The sequence below is a fragment of the Delphinapterus leucas genome, chromosome 17 (assembly GCF_059928025.1).
Source record: "Delphinapterus leucas isolate spDelLeu-1000000601 "Yukka" chromosome 17, BTC_Dleu_Yukka2, whole genome shotgun sequence".
Taxonomy (NCBI): Eukaryota; Metazoa; Chordata; class Mammalia; order Artiodactyla; family Monodontidae; genus Delphinapterus; species Delphinapterus leucas.
Window position 1 is genome coordinate 33,947,865 of NC_143145.1, and position 20,673 is coordinate 33,968,537.

At 34.4% G+C, this 20,673-nt stretch overlaps 1 protein-coding gene and 1 pseudogene across 1 annotated transcript in view; one reads left to right on the forward strand and one right to left on the reverse strand.

The window, feature by feature from the left end:
- The window catches only part of RIMS2 (regulating synaptic membrane exocytosis 2), a 359,754-nt gene that overhangs the window by 194,488 nt on the left and 144,593 nt on the right, over positions 1–20,673 (reverse strand). The window contains exons 15-17 of the mRNA XM_022584628.3: positions 3,863–4,042; positions 2,848–2,957; positions 1,996–2,028 (exon numbers count right to left, since the gene is read on the reverse strand). Coding sequence (XP_022440336.1) covers positions 1,996–2,028; positions 2,848–2,957; positions 3,863–4,042 — 323 coding nt within the window. The remainder of the gene's footprint in view (positions 1–1,995; positions 2,029–2,847; positions 2,958–3,862; positions 4,043–20,673) is intronic.
- Positions 11,352–11,885, forward strand: LOC149746929 (ragulator complex protein LAMTOR5 pseudogene; annotated as a pseudogene).

Sequence of the window (20,673 nt, forward strand, 5' to 3'; positions counted from 1 at the left end):
CAACATATATAAGGTTTTAAATTAATTAACAGACTAAAATATATCCCAGGTCAAAAGGAATTAAATTAGGACTTGTTCATTTTTCAGCTATTGAACAGGATCAGAAAATAAACATGTCATTTCTTTGATTCTAAAACAGTGCCACTAAATTATAAAGTCTGACAACTTTTTAAGAGATAATCCAAACATAATTCAATTTAGACCATTAATCCATAGTCAATTTTGGGTTATACCTTTAACTTCAGTTAGAAGTTGAAGACTTCTAAAGGAGATATTATATACTGCCTTTAAAGCTAAAGAAAAGATACAATCATGTATCCGCTGGAGTCTTCATATCAGTATTTATGAAAACACAGCTAAAATCATTCATACTTTTAAGCAAAACAAAACTCCCCAAATCCTTTTATTTCATGCTGGAAAGAATAAGAGAGGTTTTTGACTCTCCTCTCTTTTATTTATAAAAGTGGAAAAGTCACAATTAGAGACATTATAGGAAAACTGTGGTTTTTATAGATTCTATAGGGCAAAACCAGATAGAAAATAGAATGTTTGTTGACAAGCCCATGAAAAACTTCCCTGACCTTCAATATCAGCTTTTTTTTTAATATCAGCTTTATTGTCAGTTTTTTTGGTATATTTATTATTACAAAGAATGGAACAACTCATATCTCAATGGACTATTGCTACAGAAGATATTAAAACTGAATTTAGAAAAAATTATGGCATGAATTATGTTTCTGACTTCATATTCCAACAAATGATGCCAAAACTCTATCTTTAAAAATTGTGGGGAGAGGAGACAAAAGATTCTGTATGTATTACAGAACTTTCCTTATGGAAAGTACTTTTAAAATTATACACTCCCATTTTTATGTAAATAATTGACAACTATAGAAATGCTAATATCTTTTTATCAGGCTGTATAACAGACCATTAGTCACAATAGCACTAAGCTGTTTACAATTATAGTTCACAGTACATAGTAAATAAAAAGGACCACAAAATAGGAGTTGATAAATCAATCAGCTACAACTAACAAGATCACAACTTGTTCTAAGTTATGTAAGGCAATAAAAGTACTGCTGCTCAAATGCAATGCACTTAAAAATGTGTTACAAATATGAATTTTACTATAAACATATATAGAATTACAAGATTATTTTAATGGTACTTTTTACACTATTTGAAGTAGCTTTCCAATTTGTAAATAAATATTTCATGCATTCATTCAACAAATCTTTATTGAAGGCCTATAATGTGCCAGGTATTATTCTATGTTCCGGAGATTCATCAGTAAATAAAACAGTTAACAATTCTTCAAAGTTACAAAGTCAATTGCAGAATTCTATAATCAGCAGAGGAATTTTTACTGTCCTGGTAAATGTATGACACTCCATATATCATGACTCAATATTTTCTCTTGACTCATAATGTAGCACTGACAATCAAACTGTACATATTTAACTTTGTTACACTATAAACAGTCTTGCTACAACATGAAAAATGATGCAGGAAATACAAAGCACAATCACTATCTAATGCAATAACTTTCTTTTCTAGAAAGCCAAATTTAATAAGTGAAAGATCATCATAAATACAAAATGAAATATATGATGATAAATATAACTAGACTAGGTGTACATCCTCAATGACATAAACACAGACTGCAATTGATATCTTTGGTTAAAGTCTTACACAAAACATCAAATTCTATTTAAAAAGCAAATTTTTTAAAAAAGAAGATTTTACCTTGTGATTTAAAAGAAGTTAAATTCTTTGCATTCTTACTTGATTGAATCAAAAAATTTAACTCCTTTGTATATTTTCCAAGTAAGACAAAAGTCAAATACTTTACTGGAATCATAAAACAAAGTAATTTTACTGTAATAAAGGTCTATACAGTGGAGGGACATCAATTGCAGTTGGGTTTATTTTTGCTCACATAACCCCTAAAAAGGCTGTCAGCACAAAACAAACCCTCCTTTATGTACAGACCTTCATAAGGTTCTATCTCCTTGACTCCATTGTCTAGGAAAAACAAAATAACAAAACAAAAAAGGGAACCAAAGCACAGGGGTTAAAAACAACAGAAATTTCCAAAGGCACAGAATGTATCATCTATTAAAGAAAAGTTAAATGGTGACTTAAATGTGTTTGTTGGTTTGTTTGTTTTGGTAAAGCACATCCAGTTACCAAATAAAGGGACCATTTTAAAAAATGACATTAAAAATTATTATATTTTATCATCCATGCTTTTAGAGGCCCTTTATCCAAGAATTTACAGATGTCTGGGGAGTATGTTCATCTGTGTGTAAGCAAATAGTGCTTCTTATGCAAAAATTTGAAAGTATTAAAAATATCAGTACAACATGCATCTTTCTTGTATATTCATGATTACCTTTTTCTGGTACTCCAGTTTTGAGAAGGATCACCATTGTTGTGCATCAGCTAACCAGTCCTTTGCAGTGTGTGAAAATTGATTTGGCTAGTTACTAATAAACTTTATGTAACTATCAACAATTACATAAACTTAGTTGTAGCAAAGAAACATCACCCAACTGCTTACTTAAGAGCATTAAGTTTACTTCTTAAAACGCATTTATTAAAGTTTGAAAAATGTGCAAGAGCAATAATGATAGGTTATTTTTGCCTGCAAAGATTATAAAATTTAAATGCAAAATATATAATATTTATAAATATATTTATAAATATAACTGCTAGCAAATGCAGCTAAGATATTCCACTGACAAAAGAAGAAAGCTAACACAAAGGTAGTAAAAAAGAATCTTGATTCACCTTAGCTTCCATGGGTATTTCCTATATGACACAAATAGAAATAAAACTTACTTCTCTCCAATGTTCCCTTTGGTGGAAGTTGTGGGAGTTGACGGCCCCTTCGTCCTGCCACTGGAGTACTTGATGGGCTTGTTTGGACAGACCCAGTACGAGGGTGAGACCTACAAGATACATCATTAATATTCATTTTTCAGTAGAATGAGTTAAAACACTTTTAACACATTTGGTTCATATGACAGCTGTATGGTGCAATTTTAAAGAGGTTTAGCTGCTGATTAAAAGGTTAGGAAAGTAGGACAAAATATGGATATTTGAATGATTATCTAAATAGCAAAAGATGTTTATACTTTTATGTAATATGCATACATACACAGATACATGCACACGAAACCCTACAGTAAAATCCATGGAATTATTAATGTAGATCAGTATTCTATCCATATGAAAGCAAGAAGAGAATTCTGCAGCTCAAAAAAATGAAAGGTAATGCTTACATTTCTTTCTACCAGATTTCAAATTCTTAACACTAACCTCCCTCCCTTGATCCTAAGAGATTTTTGCTCAGGCTTAGATTAGATATCCCTTTATTAAAAATTATCTCACAAGACTACAAATAAAACCCTGAACAATTCAAAATTCAGCTAAAGAAGATATTGGTTAATACATGGTATTAGTATTGATAGAAAGAAACTAAAAATCTAGTTTTATTTATTGTCATTATGATGATTATTCCAAAAGTGATGTCTAATGGACACAAACAATTTCTCATTCTGTAGGAGAACATGATAGTCATGAGGTGCATTATGTGGGGATTTACCCAGGACTCCTGATAAATGAGAAATCACAAAACAAATGAGGTCAGGACAGTTAATAAACAAATTACAATGGTAGTCACACACTATTATATCCGCTGAATATAAATAGTGTGCTTACACTGAAAAGGTTAGTGTCGATTGTTATTAGTGATCAGCCAAGGATGATAGAAGAGACCACTTAGCTGCTGGGAAAGTAAAATGGTGTGCTGGTGGGGCAAAGGGGAAGTTAGTCTGATTGATTTATCTTTCACCTCGATAAGGCAGGTGAAGGAGGGGCAGATCTTCCAGTCATTAATGAAGGCATCGACCTCATGAGGTTTGTATCAGGACGTTCAGTGGATCGGGAGCGGGTGGCTGTCCGCTCTAGGAGAGGCCGTTGTTCTGTTGATCTGGATCTGTGATATGGCTGTCTATCTGCTGCTTCACAATCCCTGAAACGTTAGTCAAAAAGCAGCTCAGTTGATCTTTAGTGCCCTTCTGCTATTTTGTTATGATGTATCAAACTGATTTTGAAAAAGGTAATTGTTTAAAATTATTGAGTATGGAAAAAAAAAGTTCTCTTCCCCAACGTATTCTGAGTAAATTCTCACTAAACTTCATAAGAACTTTTAAGGAACCAACATCTGCCTTTAATAGCAATTCCCAGTGAAGACAATAGGAGTTGCTCAGTTATAATCAAAACAAAACTGTTTTCCAAAATGAATTCTCTAAATGGAACATGTGAAATATGTGAAGTATTCTAATGTTTGAAAAGAATTCTTTGACTTTTCCTAACATTTTCAAAAGAGAAAAGAAAACCATAAAAGCACTAATTCTCAAGTCCCTAAGCCTGTTTATTAGTATACCAACTAAGATATAAAATGGCTTTCAGCACAATCATCATGTATTGATACACCTAAACATTCAAACAGCAGAATCAAAATGTTACGAGAAAGCTGTGCAACTTTGCAGTCTGTAGCCATATGTAAACATGGTCCAGGGCTTCCCTGGTGGCGCAGTGGTTGAGAGTCCACCTGCCGATGCAGGGGACACGGGTTCGTTCCCCGGTCCGGGAAGATCCCACGTGCCGCGGAGCGGCTGGGCCCATGAGCCATGGCCGCTGACCCTGTGCGTCCGGAGCCTGTACTCCGCAACGGGAGAGGCCACAGCAGTGAAAGGCCCGCGTACCGCAAAAACAAACAAACAAACAAAAAAACATAGTCCACAAGAAAAATCACTGTATAGAAAAGAGTTAATCAACCAATCTATGCCATTTATCTCAGTGCAGTTTAGCGATGCCAACCAACACAATTCAGGATGGATATTAATTGATTGAAATAATAATGGTTCTGAAACAATGTGATTTCACACAATTTGACCACAAATAAATCTAACATCAAAACCTAATCCTTCTTGAAAAAAACAGACTTAAATGAATAACCTATCAATACTAATTTTTGTATCCCTGGAGTCTAGCATAATGCTTTTACATCTAACATGTAATCAGTAAATGTCTCCTAACGCCAGCCCCACTATCTATGGAACAACCCCCAAAACACTAGCTTTGGCTCTAGAACTCCAAAGTAACATATACTCCAAAGTATACTTCAAATGAAACTATTACCCCCACACGTAGTTGTAACCAGCAATGGAAATGTTTATATATTATAGACACTAAAGAAAGCAGTAGTCTCCCTCAAGATTAATGTATTAAGGACTTCCACTTTACCTATAAATTCTCTCAATCTTATTTTTGTTAATGAAAAATGCAAGCAATTAAAGAAAAATAAGAAAAGAAATGACACAATTTCCCAAATGTAAGTAATTACGTGGCATATTGGACCAGTAGGCATTAGATTAGATGACTTCAGGAACTGGATACTAGATTTACTCTACAACGTTACCTTGTGATTATCTTACACTTTCAGTTCATAGGGTAACATATAAGGCAAATAATTTTTAAACTCTTTTTAAGTCCATGTACTATGATTGATTTCTTAAAAATTTAGTTTTTTTATAAGTGTATCCAGAATATGTGAAAAGAAGCTGAGATTAAATGTAAATACATATACAATATTCAATTACTAGTCAAAGAGAGAAATGAAAAGGCAACCTGATAGTGTAAGAAATCATAATTCTATTTTTGTTCCTGAAAAACTATTTTAGAGAGAACACTCCTCTTTAGAAATAAATATGCTCAGGACTTCCCTCATGGCACAGTGGTTAAGAATCTGCCTGCAAATGTAGGGGATACAGGTTTGATCCCTGGGCCAGGAAGATCCCACATGCCGCGGAGCAAATAGGCCCATGCACCACAACTACTGAGCCTGTGCTCTAGAGCTCGCGAGCCACAACTATTGAGCCCGCATGCCACAACTACTGAAGCCCACGTGCCTAGAGTCCGCGCAGTACAACAAAGAGTAGCCTCCGCTCACTGCAACTAGAGAAAGCCCATGCACAGCAACAAAGACCCAATGCAGCCCAAAATAAATAAATAAATTTATAAAAAAAAAAAAAAGAGGGCTTCCCTGGTGGCGCAGTGGTTGAGAGTCTGCCTGCTGATGCAGGGGACACGGGTTCGTGCCCCAATCTGGGAAGATCCCACATGCCGCGGAGCGGCTGGGCCCATGAGCCATGGCTGCTGAGCCTGTGCGTCCGGAGCCTGTGCTCCGCAACGGGAGAGGCCACAACAGTGAGAGGCCCGCGTACCGCAAAAAAAAAAAAAAGAAATAAATATGCTCAATATTTGTTAAATGTTGTTGGTGTACATATCTTTGTATATATTCAACACAATAGGTAACCAGAATCAAAGGGATGTATATACCTTAGATTCCTTAAAACCTATTTTTGGAAAGTACCAATCTTTACATTATTTTCATATTTCCTATTATCTTAAATTAGTAATAAACTTATTTCATTATATAACATGTAGTAACACAACTTTCTGGAATATCTATGACTATCCCAACAGAAAATTAAGCTAATATTTCACTTGTTTATGCAAAATTTGATTTATTCTGATTCCACCGAGTACTTTTTCCAAGTGGAACGTGAAATATCAGGATATACACTTACACTTCTTTGACACTATATTTTAATAATTGAAATATATAATCGTGAGTGAAATCCAGAGAATTATTTCAAATGTGTTGCTAAGTTCTATGTCCTTGAAAGGATACTATTATTTTTAAAGCAAACAGGTCACTCTTTAGGAAATATACCTTAAAAAAAATCTCTTCAGTGAAAACGTTGTTTGAAGATTATAATCAATGTTTTAAATTTTGCTTATATTTTTCTTTCCATATTCATCAATAATATGAATTATATGATTTCCATAGTGTGAAATGAATATTGTTTAATAAGTGAAACATGACAAGAACCACAGTAGAAGGTAGAATTTTACTGAAATGTTCCACCACAGTTAAGAGGAGGTGAAAGCTATCATATTTTAAACTTTGATAACACAGTAGAAGGTCAAGATAGGCTCCTGCTCCCACAGTTGGGTAAGAAAAGCTCTTACTAGGTGAGAACTAAGATTATTGCTGAGAAAATTGAAAGCAGCAATGCCCAAGTCTCATATATAATACCCAGCTTCATAGCAGGTTCTTTAAGGGACTGAGATATAAAACTTGCCAACTTCCACCTAAATTCTTAGTGAGTTTTAATTTTAAGGTAAGAACTTATAAATAATTAATTTTGAATAGTAGCAACTGAGGCATGGGAAATAATAGATAACCATTTGCAAGGCATAAAATATTTAAGTGTTTACCTGGGTTTCTGAATTTGGGGTCTATATTTCAATGTAAATAGTTTCCTTTGTGATCCTACTTATTTACTTTATTTTACCTTACGTATTTCAAAATATTATTCTAAAAAGGGTAAACAGCTTTTACAAGACTGACAAAATCAAGCCATGTACAAGTTAGGAAACACTGACCTGTATATTTAAATCTTTCTTAGGTAAATAATTTGGTTGCCTTTTAAAAGTGATTTAATATCTGTCAGAATTCTATTCTTAAATAGTTTACATTTTCTGATACATATGTTTATAATAGTTCAGAGTTTGTATGTGCCATTTACCTGGATAGATACAGATTATATCTCTGCTTATTTAGTGGCTGCTATTCCAAACTGCAAGCATTTGCAGAGGATACTCCACAAATAGAGCTAATTCATATTTTTTTAAACCACAGAATTTATTTTCTTACAGCTCTGGAGCCTGGAAGTTCCAGATCAAGTAGTTGGCAGGGTTGGTTTCTCCTGAAACTTCTCTCCTCGGCTGGTACATGGCTGTCTTCTCCCTGTGTCTTCACAACATCTTTTTTTTTTTTTTTTAACATCTTTACTGGAGTATAATTGCTTTACAATGGTGTGTTAGCTTCTGCTTTATAACAAAGTGAATCAGCTATACATATACATATATCTCCATATCTCCTCCCTCTTGCGTCTCCCTCCCACCCTCCGAATCCCAGCCCTATAGGTGGTCACAAAGCACTGAGCTGATCTCCCTGTGCTATGCAGCTGCTTCCCACTAGCTATCTATTTTACATTTGGTAGTGTATACATGTCCATGTCACTCTCTCACTTTGTCCCAGCTTACCCTTCCCCCTCCCCGTGTCCTCAAGTCCATTCTCTATGTCTGTGTCTTTATTCCTGCCCTGCCCCTAGGTTCTTCAGAACCATTTTTTTTTCTTTTTAGATTCCATATATATGTGTTAGCATACGGTATTTGTTTCTGACTTACTTCACTCTGTATGACAGACTCTAGGTCCATCCACCTCACTACAAATAACTCAATTTAGTTTCTCTTTATGGCTGAGTAATACTCCATTGTATATATGTGCCACATCTTCTTTATCCATTCACCTGTCAAGGGACACTTAGGTTGCTTCCATGTCCTGGCTATTGTAAATAGAGCTGCAATAAACATTGTGGTACATGACTCTTTTTGAATTATATTGACTGACACTATTGAAACAAGACCCAGTATTGTAACAACCCAGCTTTAAAAGCATATGATAGTACATGCAGATTTGATGAGGATTTCTAAGGGAAAAATCATTTTATAATCATCAAGTGAAGTTGTACGTTTTTAATCATTTTTCCTCTCGTATAGTCGCCTTTGAAAGATTTTTTAATTTCCAGGTATCTGGCACAGCTTCCTACTTATTTCATCACCTTTGCTACTTACTTCTCCTAGTCTCAAAGTACATGGGAGTTACGCAGTGTAACAGAAAAGAATAGGCCAGTGAGCATTTTCTTTCACTTATATACAACCATTGCAATGATACAACTCCAGATCAACATAAGCTCAGTGTAGACTATCTCTCTAAATACAATAGAAGAATACTAAAAAAATGAAAAACAAACATCACAGTGCTTCAAAGTATTATTCAGATATCAATGAAAATTGTCCTAGAATGTAACTCAGACTTTAGAGTCTATGTTAAATCAGACAGGCTTATTTTGCATTTATACTGTAAAGATAAGTAAATGTAATAGGGTTTTTTTAAAAATAGACTTGTAAAAAGTAAAGCTACTTAGGAATTACTATTTTTTCTTTTTTATAAAGAAATTATTTCTTTATAAAGCTGAAATCTTAAAAATAAATTTGGATGTATCTCTGAAGGACAAGAAGTATAATCTCATGTTTGGGGCAAGAAATGACTTCCCTACATCTATATTATGTAATATAGTAAGCTGATTAACAGCAGCAGCATTATGCTTTTGATAAAACACCTTCAATGTTTAGAGATTTTCTGAGCATTAGCTGCATAATTGAAGAAATAAATATATTACAGAATTTTAAAATGAGATATTTTAGGGTAATTAATATATGTTATATATTTGTATAACATATCAAGTAATTTAAAGCAATTATATGATTCAACTCTATAATTTTCATGCTCATCATATTGTGCAAGGGACAGTTTAACTTTTTAAAAACTCTATATTATTTTAGCATTGCTTCCAAAGTTAAGAGAATTGCAAGTACACAAAATACCATGGTAATAAGTACATATTCAGAAATACTCATTTACCATGTGTATGAAGAGTAATATTTTATTATTTTGGAGGAAGATAGATTAATTTTCCTTGGGCATGATAGCATTTTTTTTTTTACAGAACATTTCTGTTCAGTTAAACATTAAATTCTGTATGTTAGTTAAAAGTAAATGATTTTATTCAAAAATAACAGCAATATCTAGGGTCAGCCAAGTTAATAACAATCTAACATGTGAAAATGGTAATAATACACATATTGATGAGAGAAAACAAACACTTTTAATGTAGAAAAACATGTTACTATTTCTCTAACCCTATTTTATCAACAAAAAGAGAAGTAAAGTGTTCCCTTATCTATAGAAGTATTTTCTAAAAAATAGTCAATGTTGGAAACAGCAAGAAGAAAAGATTACCCCAATTTTGTCCAGAACAATAAAGATATATTGTATTAGTAGACATGTACACACAGAAACATGTAAAGTATAAATACCTTGAGGATATTTTGAGTATTTTATTAGTAGTTATAGCAGCTATAGTAGTTATAATTCTCAATGTTATTTCATTTTTACTTCAAAAATAGCAGAAACAAAACAAATAAGCAAGATTATTTACTCAGCAACTACAGCAAATTAATACATCTTTAAAATATGTTTTTTGGGGGCTTCCCTGGTGGCACAGTGGTTGAGAGTCCGCCTGCCGATGCAGGGGACACGGGTCCGTACCCCGGCCCGGGAAGATCCCACATGCCGTGGAGCGGCTGGGCCCGTGAGCCATGGCCACTGAGCCTGCGCGTCCGGAGCCTGTGCTCCGCAATGGGAGGGGCCACAACAGTGAGCGGCCCGCGTATCGCAAAAAAATATATATATATATATGTTTTTTCAAAATCCTGAGAGATGATATAATTATCACCTTCTATCTATAAAATTCTTATTTTACTAAATAGTTTCCATTTTCAGTGGATGTTGAAGTATAATACCATTTTGTTAACTGTAAGAAATTCAAGTTATCTCACTAAAGCACTGATAGTATGTTTTCCCTTCCCAGGTTCTCAAAGATTCCATAAAATAACAAACATCTTAAAGATGTATCTCTAAAGAACCAAATTATGCATTGCTATTGTATGACATGAGTAAATGTGATTAGGTATATTCCTCACTCTAGAATATCTGAGTGCCATGTTCAAAAGTTTCATTGGTCAACTTTGAACAATTCACTAGCATTTCTTTTGTTTGCTAGTTTTACATGGATAGTGGAAACTCCTCATATACACTGCTGCCTGCTGCCCCTAGCTGTTACTTCATAATGTCAGTTCAAATCACATAGAGGTAGTAGTCAGAGGACTGATTAATCCCCTCCTAAATACACATACATACACACAGAACAAAAGGTATGCACATTTTCAGGCACAAATGCTATCTGCCTCAGTCACTAATGATGACATGATGTCTAACAGCCAAAATTACTAGAAACACCAAAAAGCAAGAAAGATAAGGCCCACTGTCAAGAGACAAAGCAATCAACAGAGTCAGACTCAGCTAGGACACATGTTGGGACTATCAGGAAGGGAATTTAAAATATTATATGATTCGCATGTTAAAGACTATCTTAGAAAGGATGGACAATATCTCCTGCATGAAAAGCTGAAGAAATATCAGCAGATAGACGGCAACCGTAAAAAAGAGTCAAATGGGAGGCCAGTGGTGAAGAAGGACGCCATGTGCTGTGTGGTCCTGGGCCTGGCACACAGTGGGTGGGATGAAGACGACTTCCGAGTAGCACTTGGAGGACACAGTGAAGAATCCATCCATTGATGGAGCCCTGGTCACAGATTCACAGGGACTTAACCTGGGCTGCCGTGGGACCCGGTCTGATGAGCAGGCTTGGGTGATATCTGTTCTAGCCCAGCAAGCAGCTAAGCTAACCTCTGACCCCACTGATATTCCTGTGTTGTGTCTAGAATCAGACAATGGGAACATCATGATCCAGAAACACAAAGGCATCACAGTGGCATTGCACAAAATGGCCTTCTGACGTCTCATGTCAGTTCTCCAGAAGCCTGTGATAGGGACTACAGTCTACCTATGTTAATTATCTTAAAGAGTTATTAGAGTTTCAATAGTTAGGTCATTCATTTAATATGCATTGGACATTTTTCTATTAATTTTAGAGTAAGCACTTTTTGACATTGTATGGACTGACCTATCAAAATGTTAGTAAGAAAAGATCTTGTTTTGAAGCAACAGGTCTAGATCACTTTGTATATAGAATTTTGTTATGGTTAATAAATCTGGTTGGAGGGGAGAAAAAGAGTCAAATGGAAATAGTAGAAATAACAGAAAGTAGAATGTGGTAAAATGTTAGAAAATTAGCTTGGAGTCAGTTTATAGAGATCTTAAACATCTAGTTAAGAGGTTAAGACAGGGTTTAATTTTCAATGAGAGTGACCAAAGAGTTCTGAACAAAGGTACTTTTTAAGTAATGAATTAAGAAGCTGACTTCAGCAGTAGTGTATGGAATGAATTAGAGTAGGAAAAGGCTGATGTGTAGTAAAAGTTTGGAAACAGAAGAAGGTATGGATGACAAACATAAATCACAATGTACAAAATATACAATATACAGAATTATACAAACAGAATTTTAAGGTTAGAAGGAATCTCAGAAATTGTATAATTCAATCTCTCTCATTTTAGAAATAAGCAAACTAAGGCTCACAGAAACTTGGTCAAAGTCACACAATTAGATATTTTTTGAGCTGGAATTTGAATTGTGCTTTCTTGGTTCTAAAGCCTGTTAACTCTTTGACCAGGGATTTTTTTTTTTTTTCCTCTATATAACGTTTGGCAAATCACCATATGAATTAAATGAAAGACATGAATAAACCAAGGAAAGAGCCTGAAATTCCCAGCCTCCAAAATGAAAGGATGATCTATTAACGGAAATAGAAGAATTCTTGGGAAGAACGAGAGTAACTTCAGGTTTGGACTTAAATTTGTGAAGCGTTGCAAGAATATTCTTGTACAGATGTCAGTCAGATAATCAAACAGTTTGAGAAGTCACTGTATTATATTAATATTCCACTATTCATTAGAGAGGCTAAAAAGAGAAGTGGTTAATAATGGCAGATGCAAGGACATAACAAGGATAAATATGTGTAAAAAGATACAGCAAATAAGAACCGTGGAGAAAATCATTTAAAATAAAGTGCTGGAAGCAGAGGTCAGACTGCGGAGGGTTAAAGCTTAGGAGCTGATGAAGGAGTGGAGAAAGCATATGTAAAAATACATAGTCAAGAAACATGACCTAAGTAAGAGAGAGAAATTGATCATTCTCAAGGGAGCTTGAAGGTGTGGCAGAATAGAAAGAAGGTATTATTAAGGAGATTTCAACAGTCCTCCGTAACAACAATTTGAGGAAAAACAAATTAGAAAAGTAAGAGAGATTGAAATGTAAGAGAAACAAGAAATAATGAATGGAGGAAAATTCCAGAGAAATTAAGAAAGCGTACAGTCAGAAACACAAATAGATTACTTGTGATGGAGAAGAAAATGCTTCTAAGAGGAAAGGAGGTTTGTAACAATGCAAAGAAATTAAGGCAAAAAGGGGAGGGGTAGCTCAGGCAGTGTGAATTACTTAGATTTGATCCCATTCACTAAGGGCTTTCAGTATACTTCTCAGATAGGGCATCTACAGGAAAACATTCTACATTCCACACAGGAATCTCATCCTCCTGTGACTCCACTAGTTTTTGTCAGAAACCTTTCTCTAATTAGGGTCCTAGTCATGTCCCCAAATACCTTAAGAAAAGACCATTCACTGCCTCTCTTCAAACGCTATGGCATCCCTCAGCACTACTCTAGCCTCAGGTCAGACCTTTCCCAGAACCAACTCAGTTCTGGCACCAAACAACTTCCAATTCTGGCACCAAAACAACTTAGGATAAATTTAGGATAGTTGAGGTATATCACTTCCATTTAAGCATCTTATCTCTGTAAATCTTAGTATCAAGTAAAGGGCAAGCCCAATTGCCCCCTGATATCTTCTCTCTAAATTCTTCATTTCTTGTACTCTCTTCTGTACCATTTTAATCTTCTCTGATTCTCTTAGCTATATTTTCAAGAATCCTTATCCACTGTTAACTAACTTCCTTACGTCATCAACCATTCTGCAGAATGGTTTCTGCATATCCCTACCTTAAATAACATTTGGCTCAGCTCTGCAGACTCTCCTTCCAGTGTAACTCTCACCTGCAGAAGCTACTTATTCTTTCACATTTCAAAGTCCATGGATTTAGGAGAGATTGGTTCCCTAGAGACACTCTGGCCATTACTCTCCCACTGTAATGTCTATTAAGCATGCCCCTTGGCTATAAGATCCATTATTAATTCAGGTTGCTAATATCTATCCAACTTCCAATCACTATCCCTTAGTCATTGATAATTTGAGGAATTGGGTGTCAGCCGTCTTCTTTACCGTAATTCCTATGGTAATGCCAGGAGATTTCAATGCACATGCAGAAAACTGTTCGATAATCTTGAACCACAACTCTTGGATCTTCAAGACTTCAATAATTGTCACTTTTTTCCTGCATCAGCGCTCCCTCCTAGGGAAACACTGTGGATCTTAGAATCCAATGAAACTATTTAAACTCAGAAATATTAAACTCCAATATCTCAAACTGATGACAATCATTATTTCTGTCAGGTGTTTTATAATCTCACTCCCAACTTACTTGATCTCCATTTGATACTTTTTGTTCCTTGGTCCAACCAATTCCTGCCAGTATATAGCACCCTCTTTGCTTTTCTTCCAGCCTTCTCATCCTAGACTCTGTGACTGATCATCTGAACCCCTCCTATAAAAACACTCAGATTCCCTTTTATACCAAATCTTCCAAACATTCATCAAAGCCCTAAAATTGGTTCAATGCCATAATCTGATTCTTCAACATCTAGGCAACTGGGTATTGCTTAAGCAAAGCATACATTCATACAGGTTGGCACATTACAAATTCATGGTTTCCAACATTTGCCGTGGTTGCATCACCAAAAATCTTTTTACTTATATTTAATCAGTTCCCATCAGTTTTTACCCAACAACTATTTAAACTTTCTCATTTTCAATCAAACATCGTATTCAACCTCTGGGAATCCTCAGGAATTTGTCTCAAAAACAATCATGTAATCTCAATCACAGCAACAACAAAATTGAGGTTATCAAACAAAATTACCTTCAATTTAACATCCTTTAAAAACTTACTTAGTTCCAACTCTCTCATCTATTTTCCTCCTGTCTCAACGGTAAATAAGAGCTTCTTTATGTTTACAAACTCCACCTGTGTGGTTAGCCCTACCTACTGCTCTAGGACCTTTCTTCCAGTCATCTTCTTTTTTTCCTGTGTTTTCAACCTATCTTTTTTTCCTAAAGCATTCTTTCCTCCAAGCCTATCAACACAGGGTATATTTCTTATTCTATAAGAATAAGAAACCTACTCTGGTATCACATACCCCTATCTAATACTTCTCCTCCACACTCTTTTGGTGTATTTATTTTCTTATCTCCCAGTCATGCCTCAGGCCACTGAATTCTGCCTTTCTTCCCTCACTACCCTTCCAAAATCATCAGTGGAAGTCACCAATGACTTCTCCCTTGACAAATCAATGGGCATTTTTCATTTATTATTTTTATTGCTGACATTATTTCTTCCTTCTTAAAACTCTCTAATTTTTTAGCTCTATTCTTCTTACTTTTCTCATTCTTCCTTCACTATGTCCTTCAGAAATTTCTCTTCCTTCGTCTACCACTTAAATGTTAATGTTTCCCATGGCAGAGGAAAACTCCTTGGCTCTCATTTCATGGGTAGTCTTTCTGGTTGATTTCATTTTCATTTTGTGGCTACTCCCCACTAGTAGTAAATTTACTCGCAAATTGCTCTACATAGACTAAACTACTTCTTTAAGCTTGAAAATTATTTATTTTACTCCTTGCTAGAGGTTTCCTCTTAGCCCTCTCAATAATTCCAAAACTGAACTTGTCTCTCACCGAAACTGATTCCTCTCCTAACAATTCCCCCCATCTTTGCTAAGGTACCACAGGCACCCAGTTACCCAAGCTGTAAGACTAGGAGCGTTTCTTGACTCATGGTTCCCCCTCAACATCCAAATCCCATTGTTTACCAAGTATTATTGATTTTAATTGATTAACTCTCATCTTCTATCTCTCCATCCACTACCTTACTTAGTTTGGGCCCTCAAAGAGTTTCTGCTCTCCTAGAACAAGGCAAATACTTCGGTATGTGCTTTTCTTTTCCATGTCCTTTTCTCTCAAATCAACCACCCACAGAGTCTCTAGAGTAATTATTCTAGAGTGAATAAATGTATTATAGCCATCCCCAAACTAAAACTCTTCAAAGTACCTCTATCACATACAGTCTTAGACCTAAGTTCCTTAACAGAGTATACAAGATTATTCATAATCGGGACCATCTCTATCATTCCAGATTCATTTATTGCTATTCCCTGCCTTGTGGCTAATGCTCCAACAGCACTAAAACACGGTGTTTATTACTTTAGTAACTTTGCTCATATATTTCTTGAAAATTCCACCAACATCCTACCTTACCTCCCCCTAAATAATTCTAATTCTTCCTTTAAGATATAGCCTAGTTGTCATCTCCTCCATCACATTTTTATGTAAAAGTTGCCACGTTGTCCACCAGCAATGTCAGTGATTCCTTAATATGCTATGTATAGCTTTAAGTAAAGATAATTACTAGGAGGAAAAGTAGGGTTGGGGGTAAATTTTAAAATATAAAAGATATATTTATTGAAATAAAGGATATGTCTTAAAGGGAAATCAATAAAAGGTAACCTGATATCCATTCTAAATATGTTTGTTTAAATGTTGAAATGTGTTTTAAAATACACAATGATCAGAGGTAATTTTGCACTGGTCAGCATAACCTGTTCAGAAGAAAAAAAAGTTTTGATTCTTAATATTAGTTAAATATTTGTTTCCTGAAGTAATATAAAAGAAGTTTAGCAAACATTATTTAAGCTTCTCTTCATCTGTTCCAAAGAGAAAGCACTCATAATATTTCATTTTACAAACATGAAACAGAGAGACCAATTGTTCTGATTCTTCACATATTGGAGATGCCATGTTGAGTTTACTACATTTATTCCATTCAGAAAATTCCAGATTTCATACAGCCAAACTATGGTCTACTTGGAACTATTAACATATATTTATTCACAGAAGAGGAATTCCCAGACCATGATAGTTAATGCCACTTTGAAATCTAGACCAGGAAACTGGATACTTAGAAAGTTGGTGCCAATTTCTTTTTATTCTTTCCACAATCCTCAATAAAGAGGTCACTTTTCCTTTAAATGTTCAGTTATTTTTTTCTCAAGTAGGTAGTTAGGGAGAACTTGGGTAATTTAGATAAAAAACCATTTGGCAAGAGACAGAGATTGATCCACATTTGGACTTTGTCAAATAGGTAAAAGCAGAACAATGTAGCAAGGGAACTGAGGATATTTCTGCGAATGGATTCAACCTCTGGATATGTAAGTAAGTAAAGAAAAGTGGAGACTAATTGGGAAAGGTAAATGGGTAAAGAGAGCGGAGTTGTCTATTGAGATAAAAGAACCAGTGAGTTAAAAGTAACTCAATGAAAGAATAAGAAGGAACCATGTGTAGTTCTTGTCCAAGAGTGAAGTATTTTGCATCAATTGTAAATGGAAAGTAACCTTTAAAAATTATATAAAATATTAAACTTTTTTTAAAAATTAAAAAGATTTCAAAGGTAGAACAATTTCAAGGGACGATAATATTCAGAGCATGGCCATGGGAGTGACTGAGTGAAGTAGAACTGGGGGTAAAGTTCACTACCTCCAATTTGAGATGGTCAAGGAAGTGAGTGGGTGCTGAATAGATCATTCAGGTGAATGCTAACAGCACTCAGGCTCATGGCAGAAATTGTGATAAAGAGGAAAACTAAAGCCACATGCATAAAATAGCATAACCAAGAGGTCAACAGATGATATCAATGTGTAAGGGAAATGGGTGATTGTGTTCAGTTGTATTACCTACAAAGGTTCAGGGGTTAAACAAGAAGCATGGAATGTTACGGTAATAAAGAAGAAGGGATAGGTGACTAGAAGAGTTTTTACATTTTCAACAATCCCCAGAATCTCATAGTGGATTTAAGTGGTAGTCAGAGGGACTGAGTAACTCAGAAAGTTAGCAGAGTGAAATAAATGATCAAAGTCACTTTAAAAAAAAATTTAAAAAAAAAAAGGAAGGAAATATTAAGCTGAATGTTCAGTACAGCATTTACTACATCTTTGGAAGAGGCATACGAATACAATAGGCAAGGAGCCTATAGGTAGATGCAAGGAGTATAACCAACCATACATTCTGGTTCTTGGTTCGGGTAGTAGATTCATAAATGCTTATTTTATTACTATGCTTTGAAACATGCACACATTCTTTTGTATGTGTCAAAGTAATAACGATAAAAGATAATATTTTTAAAAGCAACTAAAGACTGCATTCTCACAAAATCTATCCAACTTTTCCGGCGTAGGTATACACTAGACTCACAGATTTGAATTATTTAAGTGACAGCAAATCTTATAGTAAGTTATTTGATAACTTGTTTTCTAAAACTGATTTTTCTAACCTTGTATTACTTTAATATAAACATCAATGATATTGTGTTTCCTGAATATAAACTAAATTATGGCACAAAAGACAATTCAGAAATCTCTCTATCAAAATAGGCCAGCTAGGCTGAGACTGAGAATTTGAGTAAGTATATGAAATTGATAACCAACCTAGAGCTGATAAAGAACTGGTTCTATCTATGTTGGGTTACTGAAAGAATAAATGATATGAAGCAGATAAGCTACTTATTGATAATTAAGAAAAATACAGAGTATAAAAAACTAATGTGGTTCATGATCTTAATTTATATTTAACTGGAAAGATACCAGTGTAAGAAGAATAAGCCTATAATCAGTAATGTCTCATTCACACCACCCACCTTAAGAAAGGTCTTGCCCGATTATAAGGATTATAAAACTGTTTTTTGCCCAATTATAAATTATAAAACTGCTTTTCACATTTCTGTAAGATAAATGTATGATCATTGCAACCAAAAAATAGTCTGAATGTAATATACAGCAATAATAAAAATAAAAGTCATTAACAACAACAAAGTAAAAATTATTTAGTATTGAAGCAAAATAACAGAAAAAGAGACTGAGAAATGTAAAAGAAAATAAAATATAGCAATAACCACTATCATATAATAAACTGGAAGGCACTAAATTTCAATTACATTTACTGAAAGACATCACAAAATTTGAATTATTAGGAATTTATTATTGATGATATCTCTATGTTTCCTTCCACATTTGTCTAAATGAATTCAATCCTTAGGAATTTACCCATTAGTTTCAATTATTTTTTTCTAAGCTCTTTCATTATCAACTCTTAATTAACTAAACTAATAGGATAAAAGTGGTCACACATAACCCAAATCACTTTGAAACCATAGTCAGAGTGAGTCCAGCACATAATTCCGTATCTATACAGCTGAATCCACAACCACATTATTATTGCCGTTTTCTCTGCCTACCGGGCCTAAAAATGTTGTCACTGAACTGGCTCAAATCCCTAAAGCTACGTTTAGCCTTGAGAAACTGCAAGCTTTACAGACCTTCTTTCCCCACTCGATTTCCTTCTAGGATTAACTAGAAAGCTAATCTTCCTTTCTGTTAAATGCCAGGTAATTTATATTTCTCTTCAGTACAAGGAGAATGGTGGTAGACTAGAAATACTGGGTCTGGGTAGACAGACCCAGTATTCTCCAGGGATCTGGGTTCATCTACTATAACCAACGAGTAGATCACAGCCACCTTTGACAAGGTAACCATAAACCTGAGTTTACCCTCATAAACCTCAGCCCAACCTAAGCACTTTCAAGGACTGACTGCGGAGGGAGGTGGGGGAAGTGGGTTGTTAAGATATGTACCAATCAACTAGTGTTACCTAAATATCTAATTATCAACTAGTGCTGCAGAGGAAGGTGAGCTGTCAAATGCAATTAATTTTTAATAATACTGTTATTCTACTTTTGTACGTAATAAGAGTCAAATGTAACTTCTGGTGAGTTAAACTTTTAGAATCATCAAAGAGATGATCCTAGCCCATTAAGGGAAGCTATATTTTTGACATCCTAACACAATTAAAGTGTTTATATATGCTTTATTTTCTACTATTTTATAAGGATAATACTTCTATGTTTCATCAATAACCATATATGTATATATAAAAAACAAAAATAGAAGTGAGTTATATCATATCAATAGATAGGCACATGCAATTCTACGAACAGACTCAATTGTAAGAAAAATATACCTGCCATCCCTGTGATGATGTTCAATGGTCTGACTGTATCTGGAGCGAGGTAGAGTAAGAAAATGACTGCAAGCATGGTAGAAACAAGAATATAAATGAGACTCAGGAAAGAAATGAGAAAGTACATTTTAATTTTTAAAAGTGAGATTCAAAAAAGATAAGCAGGTAGTAAGCAAAGCAAATGAAAACTGTTACTGGAAAGCTTGCTCCTTCCTCCCAATGTCCATTGTAATATGGCAGTGCTAAAGGTTAAAATATGCTAAATATTCTAAAACAAAACACAAGAAAATGTAACAAATTGAGATTAAACAAATAATATTTCAAAATAAAATCTTATCAATTATCACTCAAACATCTTTAGCACCATCTATAAAATGTTATACAATACAGATGCTTTCTCATTTTTTAGGAGGAAAGGTAGAAAGAGAAAAATAATAAAATAACCAGAAAGCTTAAGAGGAAAATAATAAAAGAGGTAATTTCTAATACTTATCACACTTAGGAGATTTTATAAGGTAGCTATTTCTTTTTTAATCATTACTAATTAAAAGTAACTAAAAGGGTTTATAAAATTCCATTTAGAAAAGAGCAAACTGATTCAAATTCCTTTAATTGAATACTAATTTTATTTTGTAAATGTATCAGATGC